At 40.9% G+C, this 18750-nt stretch overlaps 1 protein-coding gene across 1 annotated transcript; it reads right to left on the bottom strand.

The window, feature by feature from the left end:
• Nucleotides 1-1079: 1079 nt before the first annotated feature.
• Nucleotides 1080-16114, bottom strand: LOC109995713 (NXPE family member 3-like). Its single transcript, XM_020649531.3, has 7 exons — nucleotides 15992-16114; nucleotides 9085-9226; nucleotides 8174-8617; nucleotides 5277-5572; nucleotides 4529-4599; nucleotides 3788-3994; nucleotides 1080-3699 (listed from the first exon to the last, which is right to left on the bottom strand). Exons 2-7 carry the CDS (start codon nucleotides 9205-9207, stop codon nucleotides 3155-3157), a joined length of 1686 nt encoding a protein of 561 aa, XP_020505187.2. The 5' UTR covers nucleotides 9208-9226; nucleotides 15992-16114; the 3' UTR covers nucleotides 1080-3154.
• Nucleotides 16115-18750: the final 2636 nt, after the last annotated feature.

Here is an 18750-nt window from a genome sequence, read left to right as displayed (position 1 = left end):
ATAATTAAACAGGTATCTGTTATCGCCTGATATTTATATATATTTTTTTAAAACAAATGTTATCAACAAAATTTATTTTACAAACAATATGGCTCAAATTCTACACAGTATCGTAAAGGATCAGGTGCCCCACAAAAGTACAAAATTATGATACGATGAAATAAATAAGAAAATAAAAATAAATAAAACAGAACAAACAAATAATAATTAAATGAAAAATAAAGCTAGGGCTTTTTTTTGTAGTTCATTTTCTTCAATAATGTTGAAAAGTTTTACTGCATTACTTTCTTTCGTAACTTTAAGGGCTTTAAATACACAATACATTTTTGGGGAAATATTTTAATGTTTCATGTTCATGTATTTGCATTTGTGTATATAAAATTTTGCAAGAATGAGGATGTCATTTACAAGAAAGTCATCTTCAGTATTGTCCATAATAAGTCCATCTAATAGATAATGTCTTTTTGAGTAAATAGTTCAAAATGAGGTATCAGGGTCTAAGCCAATCGTGTAGTTCAAGCGAAAAGGCTTCAGTGTAAATGCATTTAAAGAATAAATGTTCTGTGGTTTCTGTTTCAAAACACACATTCATTGGTTTCAAAACCAAATCGTTTTGTTAACAACTCGCCAGATGGATACACTCCGTTTAAGATGTTAAAATAGATCTCTTTGGCTTTGGGAGCAATGTGGAATTTCAAATATTTAGTTATTAGAGCCTGAACAGGGTTTTTCACAGGTAGATTTGTGAAATTGAATTTCTATAAGATATGACAGGTTATGGTTATCGTCTGGTATTAGCTGACTAAAACAAAGGTACTCTCGGAGGCGTCCATGTTGCTTGTCCGGCTTTTTGCCACGTGGCAACTAGAGCACTGTTAACTCGGGTGTGACGTCATTCCCAGCTCTGGATCCCAGTTCCGGGGTACATGGAATTCAACATTTATCTATCTAGAACAGTGGTTCCCAAAGTGATGATCTGCCCTCACTGAGCAGGTCGCAAGCCACCAAGAGGGTGTCACAAGATGCCTTTAAAAAAATATATAAAAAATACAAACTTAACATCATTTAAAAGTGTATATTTTACCCTTTATTGTAAAAAAAAACATACAATAAGTAGTACAACTACAAATGAAACCATGTCATTTAGTGAAATTGAAAATTAATTGAATGTGTAAAAATAGCAACACTGAAGGTGTCTGCTGCTCTTTACACATAAAGATGAACTCACCTGAGTGTGTATTTATTACATTTTGTTTTTCCACTCACTGCTGAAGTCCATAAACATAAATTCAATTGTAATCTGCTCATAGCCCTTAAATGGTTTTTATTTTGTTGTATTTTTGTGTTGTTCTTCTGTGTATAGGCTTATTAGTGTGTGTGCTTGGCGCCGTGCTACATTACATGCCTAACCCTCCAGGAACATCTGGGTCCCCAGTGTTTGGCACCCTTATTTTTTCTTTTGGTGAAAAGCTGAAAAGTTCTGTAATCTATTTGAACTCTGTTACTTTCTCTTGGGGTGCTTCTCAAAGCACTCCCTACAGCCTCTCTCCACTCTGTTTGCATGCTCACATGGAGGGTCGGCCACGTTGAGAGCCGTCCAAATCCTCTGAGGGTGGAGTGAGAGCGGGGTGTGAAACCATTCGATGAGTCTGACTCATCTGGCTTCCTGAACAGGTGTGACACCTTTTATTGTTCGTCATGTGAGATGCACCCCCCCACCCCCCCCCCCCCTTCCCTAAAAAAACTGAAATGCTTTTAGGGGCACATGAAAAATATATGGAGTGAAACCAAACAATATTGAAGCCATAGAAACTTGACTACCACCTTGGTAAATGTACAACGCCGCGCAGTATAATGCACACACAACAACTATAATGTAGCCTGTAGTACACAGTACAATGTAGTGGATAACCTTACACACATAAGTAATGGTAGACGAGCCATCAGCAGAGCAGTCATGTTACAGTTCAACAAAGAGGGGAGAGGCTTCACTTAAACCTTCAGCTATAAGTAGTAGGCAGAGCAGGTTTTAGTAATAGGAGGTCTCAGGGTAAACCATGCGCTCCTCCCCATGTTTCAAAAAGCAGTAACAGCTTGTGAATTAAACACATCACTTTGACAAATGTTTTGTCTTCTTAGTTAACAAAAGCCACAGAACTACAGGAGAGACCCAGCTGTGAATAAAAAGACACTCAGAAACATTCCCAACAGATCTGCTCATGACGTCGTAGAAGAGCAACAACTCAAAGTCGACAGGTGAGACTTATAAAGCGATTCAAAGTTGATCAGTAATGGCATTACCTTGTACCAAAATAATATGTATTTAAGGGGCCCTACCTACCTCCTTTTAAGGGGGGAATTTAAACAAAAGAACATTTGTTAATGTGAGGACCATAATATGGTTGTTGGTCTGGTAGCTGGAGAGGTGCCAGGGCGATTCTTGAGTACTGCCGAGGTGCGCTCAAGCAATGCATCAAACCCCCAACCCCCCTGGTGTGCTCCCTGTGTAGCAGTGTGTATCAGGCCCGCTCTGACATCTCTCCACTAATGTACGTCCACAGGTCCTGTTTATGCATGTGTGTGATTCGGGCCTGTGTGTGTGTGAGAAGCATGTCTCTTAATAACAGAGTGTAAAACAGATTTCCCTCAGGGATTAATAAAGTATATCAAAATAAAAATAAAAAGTGAATAATAAGAAACAGGGGACTCGTGAACACAAGAAGATATTGGTTAATAAATCGAAACAAGTGCAATCTTCACTTCCTGTGCGTCAGCGGTGATAAAAGGACAAACACAAAACGCACCATGTTTAAACATCCTTTGGATTTGGAGGGAGTCATTTCAAGGCAGTTTTTTTTTTTTTTTTTTTTTGCAACTGCTGTCAGCGTGTCGCACCGCCCTGTGGATGAACTTGACATTGCAGACCTTCCTAGGAACCATTGATCTTAGTTTACTGTGTCCCGTACTTCTTTATTGAATTTTTCTCGCTGTCTACACTATGTCACGAGTGTAAACAACAATAATCTATCTATCTATCTATCTATCTATCTATCTATCTATCAAAAATAACTTTCAATGAACAAAGAGACGACATGCATGATGAATAATGTTGCTTGAATTTTTCTCAGACTTTCTCACCAACATGTCCTGGGGCCTATTGAGGGCACACGTAGGACAACACAACATCAATCATATTCTTAATGATCGGAGGTTGTGGGTGAAGGCTGTGAGGCAGGTGGTGGGCCAGAGTCATCTCCCAGGCATCCACCAGTCGAACATTAACTCGTTTGAAAATGGTTCTGAGCACCTTGTCCCGCTGAAGCGAGAACCAGTCACTGTTGGTCAACGTCTCGTAAAGTGTCAGAGCTTTGAGGTTTGCAGTCCTGATGACCACCAGCGTGTCTGGAGCCCTGTTCAACAGACGAATCACCGCCCTGCGGATGCTCTGAAGCCGCCTGATGTAGACCTCAACTGGGAAAGTGCTCAAGTGGGACCAGATGCCAATGACTACTACTGTGCCGCTGCCGCCTACCAACTTGTCGAGTTCGTTGGCGATGTAACGCATCTCACTGGTTGGGACGTTGGGAAAACGAAGAGGAGGACCGTGGGAGCGGTACTTCACCAAGGTGTTTCTCGCGCTGTCCCATATCATGAAAGGTCCCAATTGCTTTGGGTTATTCCGGTTTATCTCCTTAGCATCTGAAAGAAGGACAGAGAAAAAAAAACAGATTAAGTTCTGAAAGGAAGACCATCAAACTGTCGCCTGAAATCACTGTGAATCAACTACCTGGCAGTGAAGCGTCGAGGTACTCAAACCACTGCCTGATGGTGGAGTCTCCATACAGGTGGACCGCCTTTCCTTTCAGACACTGGCTGATGGCAGAGGAGTTGTTGAATTGGTGGACTTTGGTGCCACCTAGTGGTCGCCACACACCCTGGTAGTAATACCCAGAGAGTCCAGACTTCCCACTGGATTTATCGGCCGTGGGTTGCACTGGGAAACATTGCTCAAAATAAACTTTGGGTTATTTTACACAGATAGGACAGTGGATAAAACCAGCAATCAGGAGGGTAGAGAGAGTGAGGAACGACACGCAGGGAAAGGAGCCACAGATCGAATTTAAAAACCGGGTCCGCTGCCTAGGCCTTAGGCCCGTGTGCGAACCACTAAGCCACTTGTGCCCCGAGCTTTGATTTCTTTCTTTTAAGGTAGAGGTATTTTCATTCATTTATTTAGATTTTTGTTTTGTCGCTACATTCCCACCTTTCTCAAACACTACCTGAACATAAAAATCATTGCTTGACTTTCATCTCACTTAAATGTATTTGTCTGTATTGTTGCTTTGAATCTTTGCTCATGTTTTGCTATTTTGTGTCTATTTTTATTTATTTATTTTTGTCTTTGTTTATTTGTTCTCGCTTTACTTGTCATGTCTATGTTCTATCAATATATTCTTATTTCAATTTGTTCACCTTATCACCAATAAAAAAAATCAAAAAAGGTAGAGGTAGAAATATTGTGCATTACCTTTCCTTTGAGGTAGCACGGTAACACTGGCCGCTCCTGAAGCCTTAATGGAGACTTTCATGTTGACATTACTGCAAACAAAAACTCCCATGATTAAATATCCCTTACACACACTACAATAAGTTATCCACTGTTGAAGGTGATTTACAATTCTACAATTGACTAGCAGACCCTTTTATCCAAAGCGACGTACATCAGAGAGTAAGTACAACACAAGAAAGGATCTAGAAAAAAGGGAACAATGTCAGTAAGAGCAAACGATCAGCTTTGAGTCTGATTGGACACACAGGTGCTGACAGGAAGTGACCAGAGGCAAAGCACAACATTGAGGGCAGTTCTTGAGAGCTCTAATCAGTATAGAAACCATCTTATAAGTTGTCGTTATCAAACAAAAACCATCGTCATTACCATCATCATCATCATCATCAATAATAATATGGAGACCATGATCATTAAGTTAGTAAGTATTCATGAAAGAGCTGGGTCTTTAGATTTTTCTTAAAGGTGCAGAGGGACTCTGCAGATCCGATGGATGAACATGATAAATGACTCTGCCTCCATATTTGGACTGCAAAGACCTTGTTAATGAGAGTCAACTTAAATGGTTCAGACAAAGCATTTTGAAAGGTAGTATCACTCTTAATATCTTCAGACTCTATCTTTGGCGCCTGTATTTAAAAACACATTTTGTTCATAGTCACTACAAGTTAAACTAGATGCGACATTTCTACTCGCTCTGCTCTCTCACCTTTGGAAAAGCTTCTCCTCATTAGCCTTGAGTCTTCCGTCGAATCCTGCTTTTGTGTGGGTCATCCAGGTATCACAGCTCAGCTTCTTTGGCTTGTAGCAAAACCACGGGTCACCAGTATGGAGGTCGGTGAAGTTGCACACTGGCTGGTTGGTTTGACGAAGGCAAACGTTACAGATGGTGGTTTCAGAGATGGAGCCTGCGCGGAAGACGCCCTCGAAGAAAATCCTATCCGGCTTCTCTCTGGTCAGTCTGTGCAGGACAGTGACAGCCTCGCTGGGGTGAATGAGCATCACCTGGAAAATCAGAGAACACGTCATGTTCGGTTGTATCAGTTAATAAAAAACTCAGATCCATTCATTATTATTTCTTTTTTTGCTTTACAAAAAGTCAACAGGCAATTAGCCAACCTACAGAGTTGATGTAAACTAGTGTTGTAGTCAAGACCTCACTAACCGAGACCAAGACATACCTGAGATCAGAGAGCTCCGAGACCGAGACAAGACCAAGACATTTAGGGATCAAGACCAAGACCAAGGCAGGGCAAGACCGACTCAAGACCAAGACATTTAGGGATCAAGACCAAGACCAAGACCAAGGCAGGGCAAGACCGACTCAAGACCAAGACATTTAGGGATCAAGACCAAGACCAAGACCAAGGCAGGGCAAGACCGACTCAAGTCCAAGACATTTGGGGATCAAGATCCAGAGTCTGCTTTTGATTCCAAGACGAGATCGAGACCTTCAAAAAAAGTGGTCTCGAGAACCCTCGAGACACACACACACATACACATGTGGACACACACAAACACGCACACACACATGCACGCACACACACGCACTGTGAACAGCCAGGTCGGGACAATCTCTGGAGCAGTCCTCCTGTTGCTGAACCTCAGAGCATGATCCAGCCCATCCTAATGTACTGTTCCACCTGCTTCTTTAACATGTAATCTGTTAAAAAGAACACGCAACCGCAACCACAGCTTCCAGAAGAACTGGTCTGCCCGCAACAAACCTAACACAACTCAGGGCCATCACACAATGAACACAATGTAAACATTTTTAAAAGCAAACTCACGACCTACCTCTTTAGTAGAGATTTTAACTGAATCTCATTTCATCTAAGCTCCTCAAAAAAAGTTTGGAAACGTTATTTTGGTCACTTATTTCGCCCCTTTAATAATAATAATTGGTGTTGTATTTTATATCGTTGGAAAGCCTGATTAGTCACCTTTACAATGAGGTATAACTTATAAGGACTGTGCATTCGTGGAATGCGCAACACAGCAAACCGTGTGGGTAGCCCTAAAAAAATGTGCCAAAATCCCCTGCAATGGGGCGCTGGTGGCGCAGTGGTTAGTGCGCTCCCCATGTATGGAGGCTGTGGTCCTCCAAGCGGACGGCCCAGGTTCAAATCCAGCCTGTGGCTCCTTTTCCACATGTCATTCCCTTCTCTCTCTCCCTGATTTCCAGCTCTATCCACTGTCCTATCTCTCCATTAAAGGCACAAAACGCCCAAAAATAAATCTTCAAATAAAAGAAAAGAAAATCCCCTGCAATGTTCTTCTGTTGGTATTCACTCCTGTTTTGAGCTACAAGTCCTGCCGGGTGTGTGCCAGTTACGGGTGTATGACTGACACCTAATTGACAGCACTTGTGGGATCATCTTGGGCGTGCTGTTCATGCCAGAGTGACCAACACAACCACGCTGGTTGACCTTCAACAACTCCTGGTTGAGGAATGGGATGCCATCCCACAGCAGAATGTGACCAGACTGGTGACCAACATGAGGAGGAGGGGCCAAGCTGTTGTGGCCTCGTATGGATCATCCACACGCTACTGAGGTCCCTGACAGTGTAAAATGAATAAAGTGTAAAAAATGTATTACTGTGGGAGAGTGCAATCATCAATTCCACCAAGAAACTCAAAACAGGAGTGAATACCAACAGAAGAACATTGCAGGGGATTCCTGCACATTTTTTTAGGGCGCTACCCACACGTTTAGCTGTGTTGCTCAATTCACGAATGTACGATCCTTATAAGTTATACCTCGTTGTAAAGGTGACTAATCAGGCTTTCCAACAATATAAAATACAACACCAATTAGTATTATTAAAGTGGTGAAATAATTGACCAAAACAATGTTTCCAAACTTTTTTTGAGGAGTTTAGTTTTATTACATTTTGAACCTCCTGTGTTTCCTCAGTACCTGTTCTTATCTAGTTATTTTTACCTTAGTTTTTAGATTGTGGGGTAGGGGTGGGGGAGGGAGTCATGTTGTTGCTGTTTGAATAAATGTTGATGTAAAGCACTTTGGGATACATTTGTTATATGAAAAGTGCTATACAAATAAAGTTTGATTGATTGATCACACGCGTTGCAATGCGAGGTTTCTTTGCTCAGAGCACATGGGTTACTAATTTCTGTCAGGACCTAAAAACAATTTGAACCAAAATCTTAAGAAGTGTTTCTGGAGAAAAAAACCAACCCTGCCTTTTAAATGCCATGCTCCTTATTACACTTATTTAAGGCCTTCATACAATTTTAACTGGTGAGTTATAGAATTCTCTTCACACATCTGAACTGGGGAATAGCCCATAGAAACAAAAACAAACTTGGAAACAACTGGAAACATGTTTATTTGGGTTGCAGTCTGGTATTTCATTAGATGGATATGGGAGACTGCTTCAAGTGGCGATATGATGAACTGCAGTTTTTAGAAACTTCCAAGATTACTTCTTTTCTAACTTTGAGGTCTGCTGTTTCTGGGGGTAAATCAGGAGGGACATATTTGGATTTCTGTTCTAAAAACATACAGTACAAAACATTGCATGGCCTTTTCCCATCACCCACAGTATACAATAACATTTTAGTTAGAAAGCCTCACGCTTTACCTCAACCTGTGCGCTTCCCTCCCAGAACAACGTGAAGACAGCAGAGTAGGAGCCGTTCAGGTGATCCACCACTCGCCCGGCCACACCTGTTCCGAGTTTGGCATTGTGCAACGAGGCGACTAAGACGTCTCCTCCAGACTTCTTAGGGTTACCTTGGAAGTCTTTGATTTGTATCATAACCTCCAGCTGGTCTCCTACATGCCACTCTCCTCCACTCCTCTCAGAAAGAACGGTGAAGGTGCTGTGAGCGGGATCGCTTGTGTGATTCAATGAAAGAGGAGTCGGCAGAAGTGGAGTTTCAGGCCAAGCAATGGAGTCCATTAAGAGGCGTTCCTCCAGAGTCTCCACAGGAGACATCGATTCAAGGCTGCAGAAGTGACGAGGCACGTGTGGTTTAGAGGTCAGGTTCTCGAGGTGGACGGCGGGGTTTTCTTTATTCTGTAACTGGCAGGGGGGATAAGAGAGAAAGGCGCGTCAGTTTCCTGTCATCTGATTTACATCAAACATTTGCCACAGGGTCCAGTGGAGGTTCTAGACTCACTTTTACTGAGGGGGCCAAACTGGGGCCAGTTGTTTTGTCAGAGGGGAACATTAAACCCAGGTGAAAAATAGATAAAGATGGCCGCTTTAAAAAAATATATATATATAATATGCCAAAAAAATAGCGCACATCATTAAATACCATGATTGATATTTGTTTCAGTAACAGTATTTAATACTAGATTGTGAGTCTGATTGTTGAGTCAAATACTGTGTATATGTTATGAGGGGGGGCTCTTCCTTTTGGAGGGGTGGCCACAGGGGGGACCAAGCTCAGTGTTACAGGGGCACTGGCCCCTGTTGGCCCCTGCCTAGAACCGCCCATGACAGGATCAACCTTTAAAGTGTTCCCACTAACACCAAGTCCTCACCTTCAGTAGGTCCTTTTTATACGGATTAAAGATGGAGACAAGCACAGCCAGGAAAAGAAGGACGATGCAGCCTTTCACAAGGTTTTTGTTGACCATCCGTCTCATCCAAGATACCAGCGTCATGATTGGTCCTCCTGGGTTACTGGATTGAAAAACAAATGTAAAAAATAAAAACATCATCTAGGGTCAACTGACTCCCTGTCAATCACACTTGTAAGAGTAAAAACAACAACGATAATCGGCTCTAAGTAGTGGAGCAGGTGTTTGAATGTGTTCATATTTACTTATCATTTGTTTGATTTATACCCGAGTCATTTCTTTTCATGGTTGTGCCTTCTCCCATACCAACAGTCAGAAGAGCAGAGGAGAGATTCAGCAGGTTGTTGAATAACTGGCTTACAACTGCATGTAATGCCCATTCAGTGAATTTTATTAACAATTTTAACATTTTCTGGGAACGCAGACATCTTTTTAAGGCAGATCGATTTTGCCTGAACATGTCAGGGGTGAAACTGTTCACCTCTAACCTATTTTACTCCCTGCCTCAACCATCAGTTCTCTCTGCCAAGGACAAGAGACAAAAGAAAACAGCTTTCAAGAAAGACAAAACACAGCGGGATGAAAACCTTTGTCAAGAATCACGTCTGCCAGTATCTGAGGAGAGACCTAAAGAGGAGGGGTCTCCATCCACCTTCGACCCCCTCACCAACACCAACACCAACACCTGTGAAGTCTCACTACCCTTGCCCCCTCGAACCCCAATCAGATCATCATCTCCCTCCTCCCCCCACCTGGAGTTCATTGACCAGATGAAGGAGCTGGTCAATGCTGGATTGAAAAGTACCCCCCGGCCCTTCTCCCTTTTTCTCTTCCATAAACACCCAACGGCGGCCATCATTGCCCATTCCGAGACGGCTCTCACCACCCCCCCCCCCCCCCCCCCCGTCCCCCGTCCCTCCGCGGGTGCGTCATGTTTTGTCTCCTCAGCTCTTGATAATGATGAAATGCAGAACATTCAGAGGTCAAACTGATGTGTTTTAGGTCCAGGCTATCAGCAGTCATGACTCTCTCCAGGCCCTGCACATCAGTAGGTTCCAAAATCTCTGTGATGATAGGTAATAGAAGAATAAAGGGGACTCTGCCAAGAAACAAAAGGCAGTTATGTAATGCAAACTTGTCAAACTTAGCATCCATTCCTTTTGAGCCACAACCTGTCCCAAAAACATTAGCAGATGAAGCTTCTAGGACCCTAAAGCTGGCTCTACTAAACATTAGATCACTGGCAGGGAAATCATTTTTAATCAATGATTTTATTACTGAGCTTCATTTTATGTTTTTAACTGAAACTTGGTTAGATCAAAATAACAGTGCAGCTGTTCTTATCGAGTCAACCCCTCCCAACTTCAGTTTTGTAAGCGAGGCTAGAGTGCATAAGAGAGGAGGAGGAGTTGCAGTTTTGTTTAATGATTCCTTCCAATGTAAGCAATTATCTTTTGGAAATTTTCAATCCACCCCCAGAGCCATGTTCTTAAATATTTACAGGCCACCTGAATACTGTGCAAACTTTTTCAATGATTTCACTGAACTGCTGTCTGTGATCTGTATTGAGTTTGACTGTGTTATTATTGTTGTTGATTTTAACATCCATGTTGATAACCCCCAGGACAGAGGGACTAAAGATCTGTTTCACACTCTTGATAGCTTTGGGCTGACTCAGCACGTGACAGAGCCCACACACAACAGAGGGCACACTCTGGACTTAATCATCTCCAAGGGCTTGGACATCTCCAAGGTTGTTGTTTCAGATGTTGCCCTCTCTGATCACTCCTGTGTTTTAGTACTATGTCAGTGTACAAAAGTATTCAAACAAAAGTGATTACAAAACAGTGTATCACTGAAAACACCAGTGAAATATTTAACCAGGTTTTCTCTTCCACAGCTGCCCTGTCCTGGGGCTCAGTCAGTGAGTTGGTAGATAACTTCAATTCTAAAATCACAAATGTTATTGATTCCATTGCTCCCACTAAGTAGAAGGTTGTCTCTGGTAAGAAAAAATCTCCATGGAGAAATTCGACACTGGTAAGAAACAGAAAAAGAGATAGTCGAAAAGCTGAACGCAGGTGGCGTAAAACTAATCCCCAGATTCATTATGACATCTACAAAGAGAGACTTCACACTTATAATTCACAACTGAGGACTGCAAGGCAATCTTTCTTCTCTGATATCATCACCAAAAACAATAATAATGCTTGTGCCCTGTTTGCTACTGTCGACAGGCTAACAAACCCTCCTGTGTCAAGAGCATCTGAATTTCATTCTACCAGGGCCTGTAATATATTTTCCACCTTTACTGAAAAAATCCACAAAATTAGACAAACTGTCAGTAACTCATCATCAGGATCAGGATATGTGCTGTGTCCATTTATAACCAACTTAAGCACCATGAGACAATTTAATCAAATCAACCTTAAAAACCTGGAGGACATTATAAAACAATTAAATTCCTCCTCCTGCTGTCTTGATATTCTGCAAACAGGTTTTTTCAAAAAAGTCTCCCAAGTCATGGCTCCAGATCTGTTACAAATTGTAAACCTGTCTCTTCTCTCAGGTGTCTTCCCACAGGCCGTGAAAACAGCTGTCATCAAACCACTATTAAAAAAGAACAATCTAGACAAGTCAAAAATAAACAATTACAGGCCTATATCAAATCTTCCTTTTTTAAGTAAAATAATCAAAAAAGCTGTTTTTCAACAGTTAAATAACTTCTTCACATTGAGCGACTGTTTCGATGTCTTCCAGTCAGGTTTTAGACAAAATCACAGCACTGAGACAGCTCTGGTTAAAGTGTTTAATGACATCCGTTTAAACACAGACAGTGGCAGAACCTCAGTCTTAGTTTTACTTGATTTCAGTGCTGCGTTCGACACAGTTGACCACAATATATTACTCGACCGACTGGAAAACTTGGTGGGAGTTTCTGGCACAGTACTAAACTGGTTTAAATCCTACTTAAAGGACAGGGACTTCTTCGTGTCTATAGGTAACTTCAAATCTGAGCAAACAAAAATTACTTGTGGAGTTCCCCAAGGTTCCATCCTGGGGCCTCTTCTGTTTAACCTCTACATGCTCCCACTAGCTCAGATTATAAAAAACAATAAAATAAGTTATCATAACTACGCAGACGACACACAAATATATATTACAATGTCGCCAGGCAACCATGGTCCCATAAAAGCACTGGGTAAATGCATAGAACAAATCAATGAGTGGATGTGCAAAAATTTTCTCCAGCTAAACAAAGACAAAACTGAGGTTGTTGTTTTTGGAGCAAAGGAGGAGCGACTAAGAGTCAGCATGCAGCTTCAGTCAGTAAGATTTAAAACCACAGACCAGGCAAGAAATCTGGGCGTAGTGATGGACTCAGACCTCAATTTTAAAAGCCACATTAAGACAATCACAAAGTCAGCCTACTATCGCCTGAAGAACATATCAAGAATTAGAGGACTTATGTCCCAGCAGGACCTGGAAAAACTTGTCCATGCTTTTATCTTCAGTCATCTTGATTACTGCAACAGTGTCTTTACAGGTTTGCCTAAAACAAAAAATCAGTCAGACAACTGCAGCTGATCCAGAATGCTGCTGCTAGAGTCCTCACCAAAACCAAGAAAATGGATCACATCAGTCCAGTTCTGAGGTCTTTACACTGGCTCCCAGTCTGTCATAGAATAGACTTTAAAATCCTGTTGCTGGTTTATAAAGCGCTTAAAGGTTTAGGGCCAAAATACATTAGTGACCTCCTGATTAATTATGAACCATCCAGACCGCTCAGGTCGTCTGGGACAGGTCTGCTCTCTGAGTCAGAACCAAACATGGAGAAGCAGCGTTCAGTTTCTATGCTCCTTATATCTGGAACAAACTCCCAGAAAACTGCAGGTCTGCTGAAACTCTCAGCTCTTTTAAATCCAGGTTGAAGACACACCTGTTTACAGCTGCCTTTCATTAAACAATTTTAATAAGATTTTAAATTTTAACTCTGCACTTTAACTTTTTTTATATTTTTACTTTATTTAAATTAATTTCATTTGAATTATTTGTATATGAACATGTTCAGATTTAATAATTCCAGTGATTTTTTATATTTTCTATTTTAATGTTTCTTTTCATTCCTCTGTCATGATGCTTTTGATGTCTTGTGTGAAACACTTTGAAATGTGCTATATAAATAAACTTGCCTTGCCTTGCCTTCTCTCAGAAAAGGAATGATCAGATGTGCCTTTGTTGAATGGGGATGCAGAAAAGTCGATTTGTTTATTGATTTGAATGAAGTTTATATTTGTACAAAACAAGGAATGACGCAAGTTTAATTTTGCATAAATGGAAATAATGATTCAAAGTTTTCCTAATGGACGCAGGACTAGGGACATGTAAAGAAAAGATCTAAAATTTCTAGATTAAACTCTTCAATTTATGAGAATAAAGTTGTACTGCTGTGTTGGGGTGGCAGCATCTGTGTGGATGATAAAAACAGGATCAATAAGCTGATTAAAAAAGCAAATGAGGACCAAACTTAAAACTGTTTTGATCTTTGTAGGCAATCCTTTACACAGTGTTTTAACGGACTCCGAGGCTCCGTCAGTGAGCGATTAGTGATGCCACAATTTTCCACTGAACGGTTCAGGAGCTCTTTTGTTCCTGCAGCAGTCCCATATTTGAATGAACATTTTTAATTGTGTTTCTGACTCATGGCTTTACATGATTATTCAAATGGTTTCAGTGGTGTTTGTTATTTGTTTACTTGTGTACTGTGATGTACTGTCGATATTGTTTGTTGTGTTTATGAACTGACCAGGTGACAAATGAGTTTCCCCGATGGGGATCAATAAAGTTTTCTAATCTGATCTACATTTACGAGATTAAAGTCGTAAATATACGAGTTCAAGACCAGCCTGCCCAAAAATGATGAAAGTAGAACTCTTAAAGCCTTTAAAGAATGAAGTCGTTGTCGAGCAGCAGCATCCCGTTCTCAAATGACAAACATGGAGCATCTTGTCCTAAAGGTTTCACTAATAAGGAAATAGGACACTTCCTTGTGTAGTCGGTGAAACCAGTTCAATGTTTCCCCTAGGTTTACAGCGTTGGGGGGGTGGGGACAAGCCGACACGACGACATAAGCAATTGAAGGAATCTTGGTGTTGATGTGTTACTTTTAATGACAGCTGTCCTTTTCTATCGGAAAGGTCCTTAAATGACTTCTTTCCCTGATTTCCGACTCTATTCACTATCCTATCTCTACAATAAAGGCACAAAAAGCCCCAAAACAAATCTTTCAATATAATGGTAGGGGAAACACTGCAGTTAGTTCAAGAGAAGTTTTCACTTCAACTTGCAAGACCTTGTTTATCTGGAAAATGATGAACAGGACCCAAACTGTTTCTGAACATGAGACACTTTAACAAGGCAGACAGATAACAGACACAAATAGTTGTGTCTTGCAAGTTCTTGCAAGTTGAAGTGGAAACTTCTCTTCAACTAACAGGGTTTTTTTTAACCGACTACACAAGGAAGTAGCCAATTTCCTTATTAGTGAAACCTTTAGGACAAGATGCTCCACGTTTGTCATTTGAGAACAGGATGCTGCTGCTCTCCTGATACTAAAATAACGACTTTATTCTTTAAAAAGGTTCTCCTCTCATCATTTTCGTGCCGGCTGGTCTCGAACATTCACAAAATTATTTTATAGTTAAAAAATTGACATGGCCCTAATCCTCCGTCGTAGGTTCAGGTTGTACGCGACGTGGAATGATAGACGTGTCTCCATGAGATATAGATGGTGGTGTTATTAGTTTGTCAACTTTACACAGGCAGTTTAGATCTTTGCAGTTCAGACACAAACTCCACTCTGATCTGTCAGGATCAGCTGAGCCAAGAACACATGATTCACTGATATACGATGATGCTCCTGAAATGCATTCAGGCTGCTACGTGATGACTAAATCGCATTATGGGAAACTGGATCTCCACGCAGCAGGCACTGATGTTGCACTGAGAAACGCACACACCTCTGAACTCGTAATCGCGAGATTATTATCGCGTTAATTCAGAAAAAAACAGATGTATTTTTTCTCATGTGAATGCAATACTCTTACTTAACCTACCAATACACGTTTATTTCACTGTGCCAAAACTCTACCTGCACTGCTGTGTCAAGGTTCGAGAAAAACGAGGAGGACCCAGATGCAGATCTTACAAAAAATTATTTATTCAAAATAAAGATCAAAAGTCTACAACAAAACCCAACAGGAGAAAACAAGGAGCCACAAGGAGACACTAGTAAACTGACAATCGACATGAACTGACACAGAAGGGAAGAAACACAGAGACTAAATGGACATGGGGTAATCACACAGGTGAGACTAACGACACAGGTGAAGACAATCAGGGCAATCACGACAGGGATAAACACAATACCAGAAACACTGAGGACAATACAATATAAATCATGACACACAAGTCAAGAGTCTAACAAAACACACTAGAACACAGAGATACACGAGGATAAGAAATGGCTAAATAAAAACAGAAAACACTGAAGACAAAACTAGGGAACATTAACACACAAGGGAAACAAGCAACACTGGGATAAAACAGGGAAACTCAAATACAAAACCAAATCATGGCATGCTGTGTATTCACAGAGCAGTGCTGGTAGAGTTGTGACAGACACAACAGACATAACGTTATAGCCTCATGAGGATTGATTCCTCATTTTCACGACACGTTTAAAACAGATACAATCGCTGATCATATCTGTTGCCTGAAAACAAATAATTAAAAAAAGAACTGCCACTTCATCAACTTTACACAAATTCATGACACTCTTAAACCTGCGTGTTTAAATCACACTCACCAACATATGTACTGTAGTCCCGGGAGTAATGGACAGGAGGTTAAATCTGCAGAGTCTGAAGTCCCACTGGTGGTTTATGTACGTGGCCAATCAGACTGTACCTGCTCCTGCGCGCCTCCCTGACAGACAGTTATGACTGGAAGGTATGTGTAGCGGTTTGTGCATGTGTGTGTGTGTGTTAACTCCTCAGTAAGGAAAGTAGTTATTGTCCAAAAAGTCGCTAGAAGTCGCTAAATGACGTCATCGCCTAATTTTCAGAATTGACTATTTGCGTGTGATTGTCATGGACGCTGTAGGAGAGAAGAATAACGTCATGGGAATAAAAAAAACACCCTTAATAGGTTTAGAACTACAAATGAACTTTCTTCTGTTGATTATTGTTTTTTTGTTTGTTTATTTTTGCCATTGAAATAGGCCATCACTTCTCAAAATATATATATTTATATATAAAATATATCAAACTGTATTTTGCACCTGTATATTTGCACACTTGACTGCTTTTTTTTAATCATACTTCTTTATTTATCTATCATACTATGCACTGGTAGAGCTAGTATTTTGTACTGTTATTTATGAGTAACAGCTACTTGGACCATCCATACCACTTTTTTATCCTGGTATTGTGGGCTCATGTTTTTTGTATGGGTGGGATATGTATGTATATATGTGTTGTGTTGTGTGTTTGTATGTATGCTGGCTGCTGGAACACCTAAATTTCCCTGCTGGGATGAATAAAGTATATCTTATCTTTATCTTATCTTAAAATAACTTACATTAACTTACAACATTACATAAATCCATTTTGTCCTGTATTGTTAAATGATAAAATATCAAATTTAATCACAATACTTATGTGGGGTGGAATTGCTAGCAAGCTAGATGTTTAACTACTCACCTTGTGCTCTCTGTGACATGAGTTGGCAACACTGTGGAGGAGCTGTCCACTTGTTTCACAGTTCACAATATCTTGCAAAAAAATCTTGCAGTATACATTCCCACACAGTGTGCAGTGTAAACATAGCATACTCAAGTCCAATGTGGGTTAATGTAGTCTGTGTTATACGCGAGTTGGGGGGTAGGACAGATGCAATGGAGGCAAAAGCAGGAGTCCCATGAGAGATGTGTGTTTATTTTTCATGAGGGAAAGACTGAGCTCTTTAGAGAGCCTAATCAGGTGTGGCATCAGAGCATGTTTGATCAGTTAAAAACTAGAGTGATCTGATTGATATACACTGTACAAATCTCTACAGGCGTATTTTGAACAGGCTACTCTAAGCAAGTCGATAAGATTGTCAGTGACCCATCCCATGTTCTCCATACAGAATATGAGCTGCTGGTTTAGAGTCCTATGTTGACTGAACAATTGGGAGCTAATACCTGCAATATAACCTGATCCTTCGTAATGAGGGAGGAGGAGCGAGGACTTGGGTGGGATGCCTGGGGGAAGATACTAGCTGCAGTGGCTCGACTGTCAAACCAGTTAGAAAACAACAGGTTGTGCTGGTTTACTCTGTGTCTCCCTCTTCTGTGTCGTTGCCCTTCTTCTCGCACACTGTGACGGGTCTTCATGCCTTTAGACCTCCCTGATGTTGTTTGTTATGCAGCCTCTGCTCCACCTTCCTTCTGCACTCCCCTTGCACGCGCTTCAGCTCTGCCAGGTCTTTTTGGACTTCTTTAAAGGCCTTCAACAAATTCATTCTTGAAAGTAATAGTCGAGGCATTTCTCTTCTCAAACAAATGACCATAAGCTGGTCAGGTAGCTGATGACACTACACTGTTGCAGCTGCCATTGAATTCATTCAAACATTTTCTGCAGCAACAGGTCTCAGTTTGAATATCAATAAATGTGAACTATTGCCCTTACCTCCGTGTAAACCCCCCCCCCCCCAAAAACAGTCTTATTTGACATTTGTTAAATCCCGAGACACAAATTTAGGGATTACAATAACAAGCTGAGCAGGAAGACAGGTAAAGATCACCAGGTTGGGAAAGGATATGCTGGAGGCCAACAGTCAATGTCTACATCCTGTATTTGTGTTTAGGATATTAATGAGGACTGTGCAAACAAGGACAGAGGGAAATGAGCAACAATTGTTAAACTTAAAGGGAGGTTTCAGAGCACAGGGTGAGTGTCATGGCGGACAAGAAGGGGGGGATGTAAGGTCCCTGGGTGATGGTCAAGTGCCAGAAATGCATTGTACTGTACACCTCTGCTTTACATCCATCGGCAACTGCTTTCCTGTTCCACAAGATTAAGATCCACAGACACACACTTATCCCAAACCAGTTCAAAAACATGTGTATGGGGACTCACCTTTCCCTTTGTCCCACAGAGACGTAAGAAACATCAAACTGCTCCTCATGATGTCAGGAACAACTCTGAATACTAATTAAGCTTTAGTAAAAAAGTCTGGAGTAGGGCTGGGTGATATGACCTCAAATCAATATCATGACTAATTAAACATTTGACCTTGATTACAATTAATAAACAATTATTTTGTTTTTCGCCCTCACAGTTCACTGACGAGGTCTCTACAGTAACTATGCTCAACTATTAAAGCTGGGATATGTTTTTTTAATGAAAGAGTGCATATTTTGTATGTACTTATGCACTTGATGTTTGGATGATTTATTAGTGTTGTTTATGTATTTATATGTCTCCAGCTGCAAACAAATGTCCTTGTGGGGACAATAAAGATACCTTTGACTTTGACCTTTTATCTGATGAACTATTTTGTTTTTCTGCAGTGTTGACACAG

The sequence above is a fragment of the Labrus bergylta genome, chromosome 23, assembly GCF_963930695.1.
Source record: "Labrus bergylta chromosome 23, fLabBer1.1, whole genome shotgun sequence".
In the NCBI taxonomy this organism is placed as follows: domain Eukaryota; kingdom Metazoa; phylum Chordata; class Actinopteri; order Labriformes; family Labridae; genus Labrus; species Labrus bergylta.
Note: the sequence above shows the minus strand (reverse complement) of the source record. Positions and strands in the feature narration are given on the sequence as shown.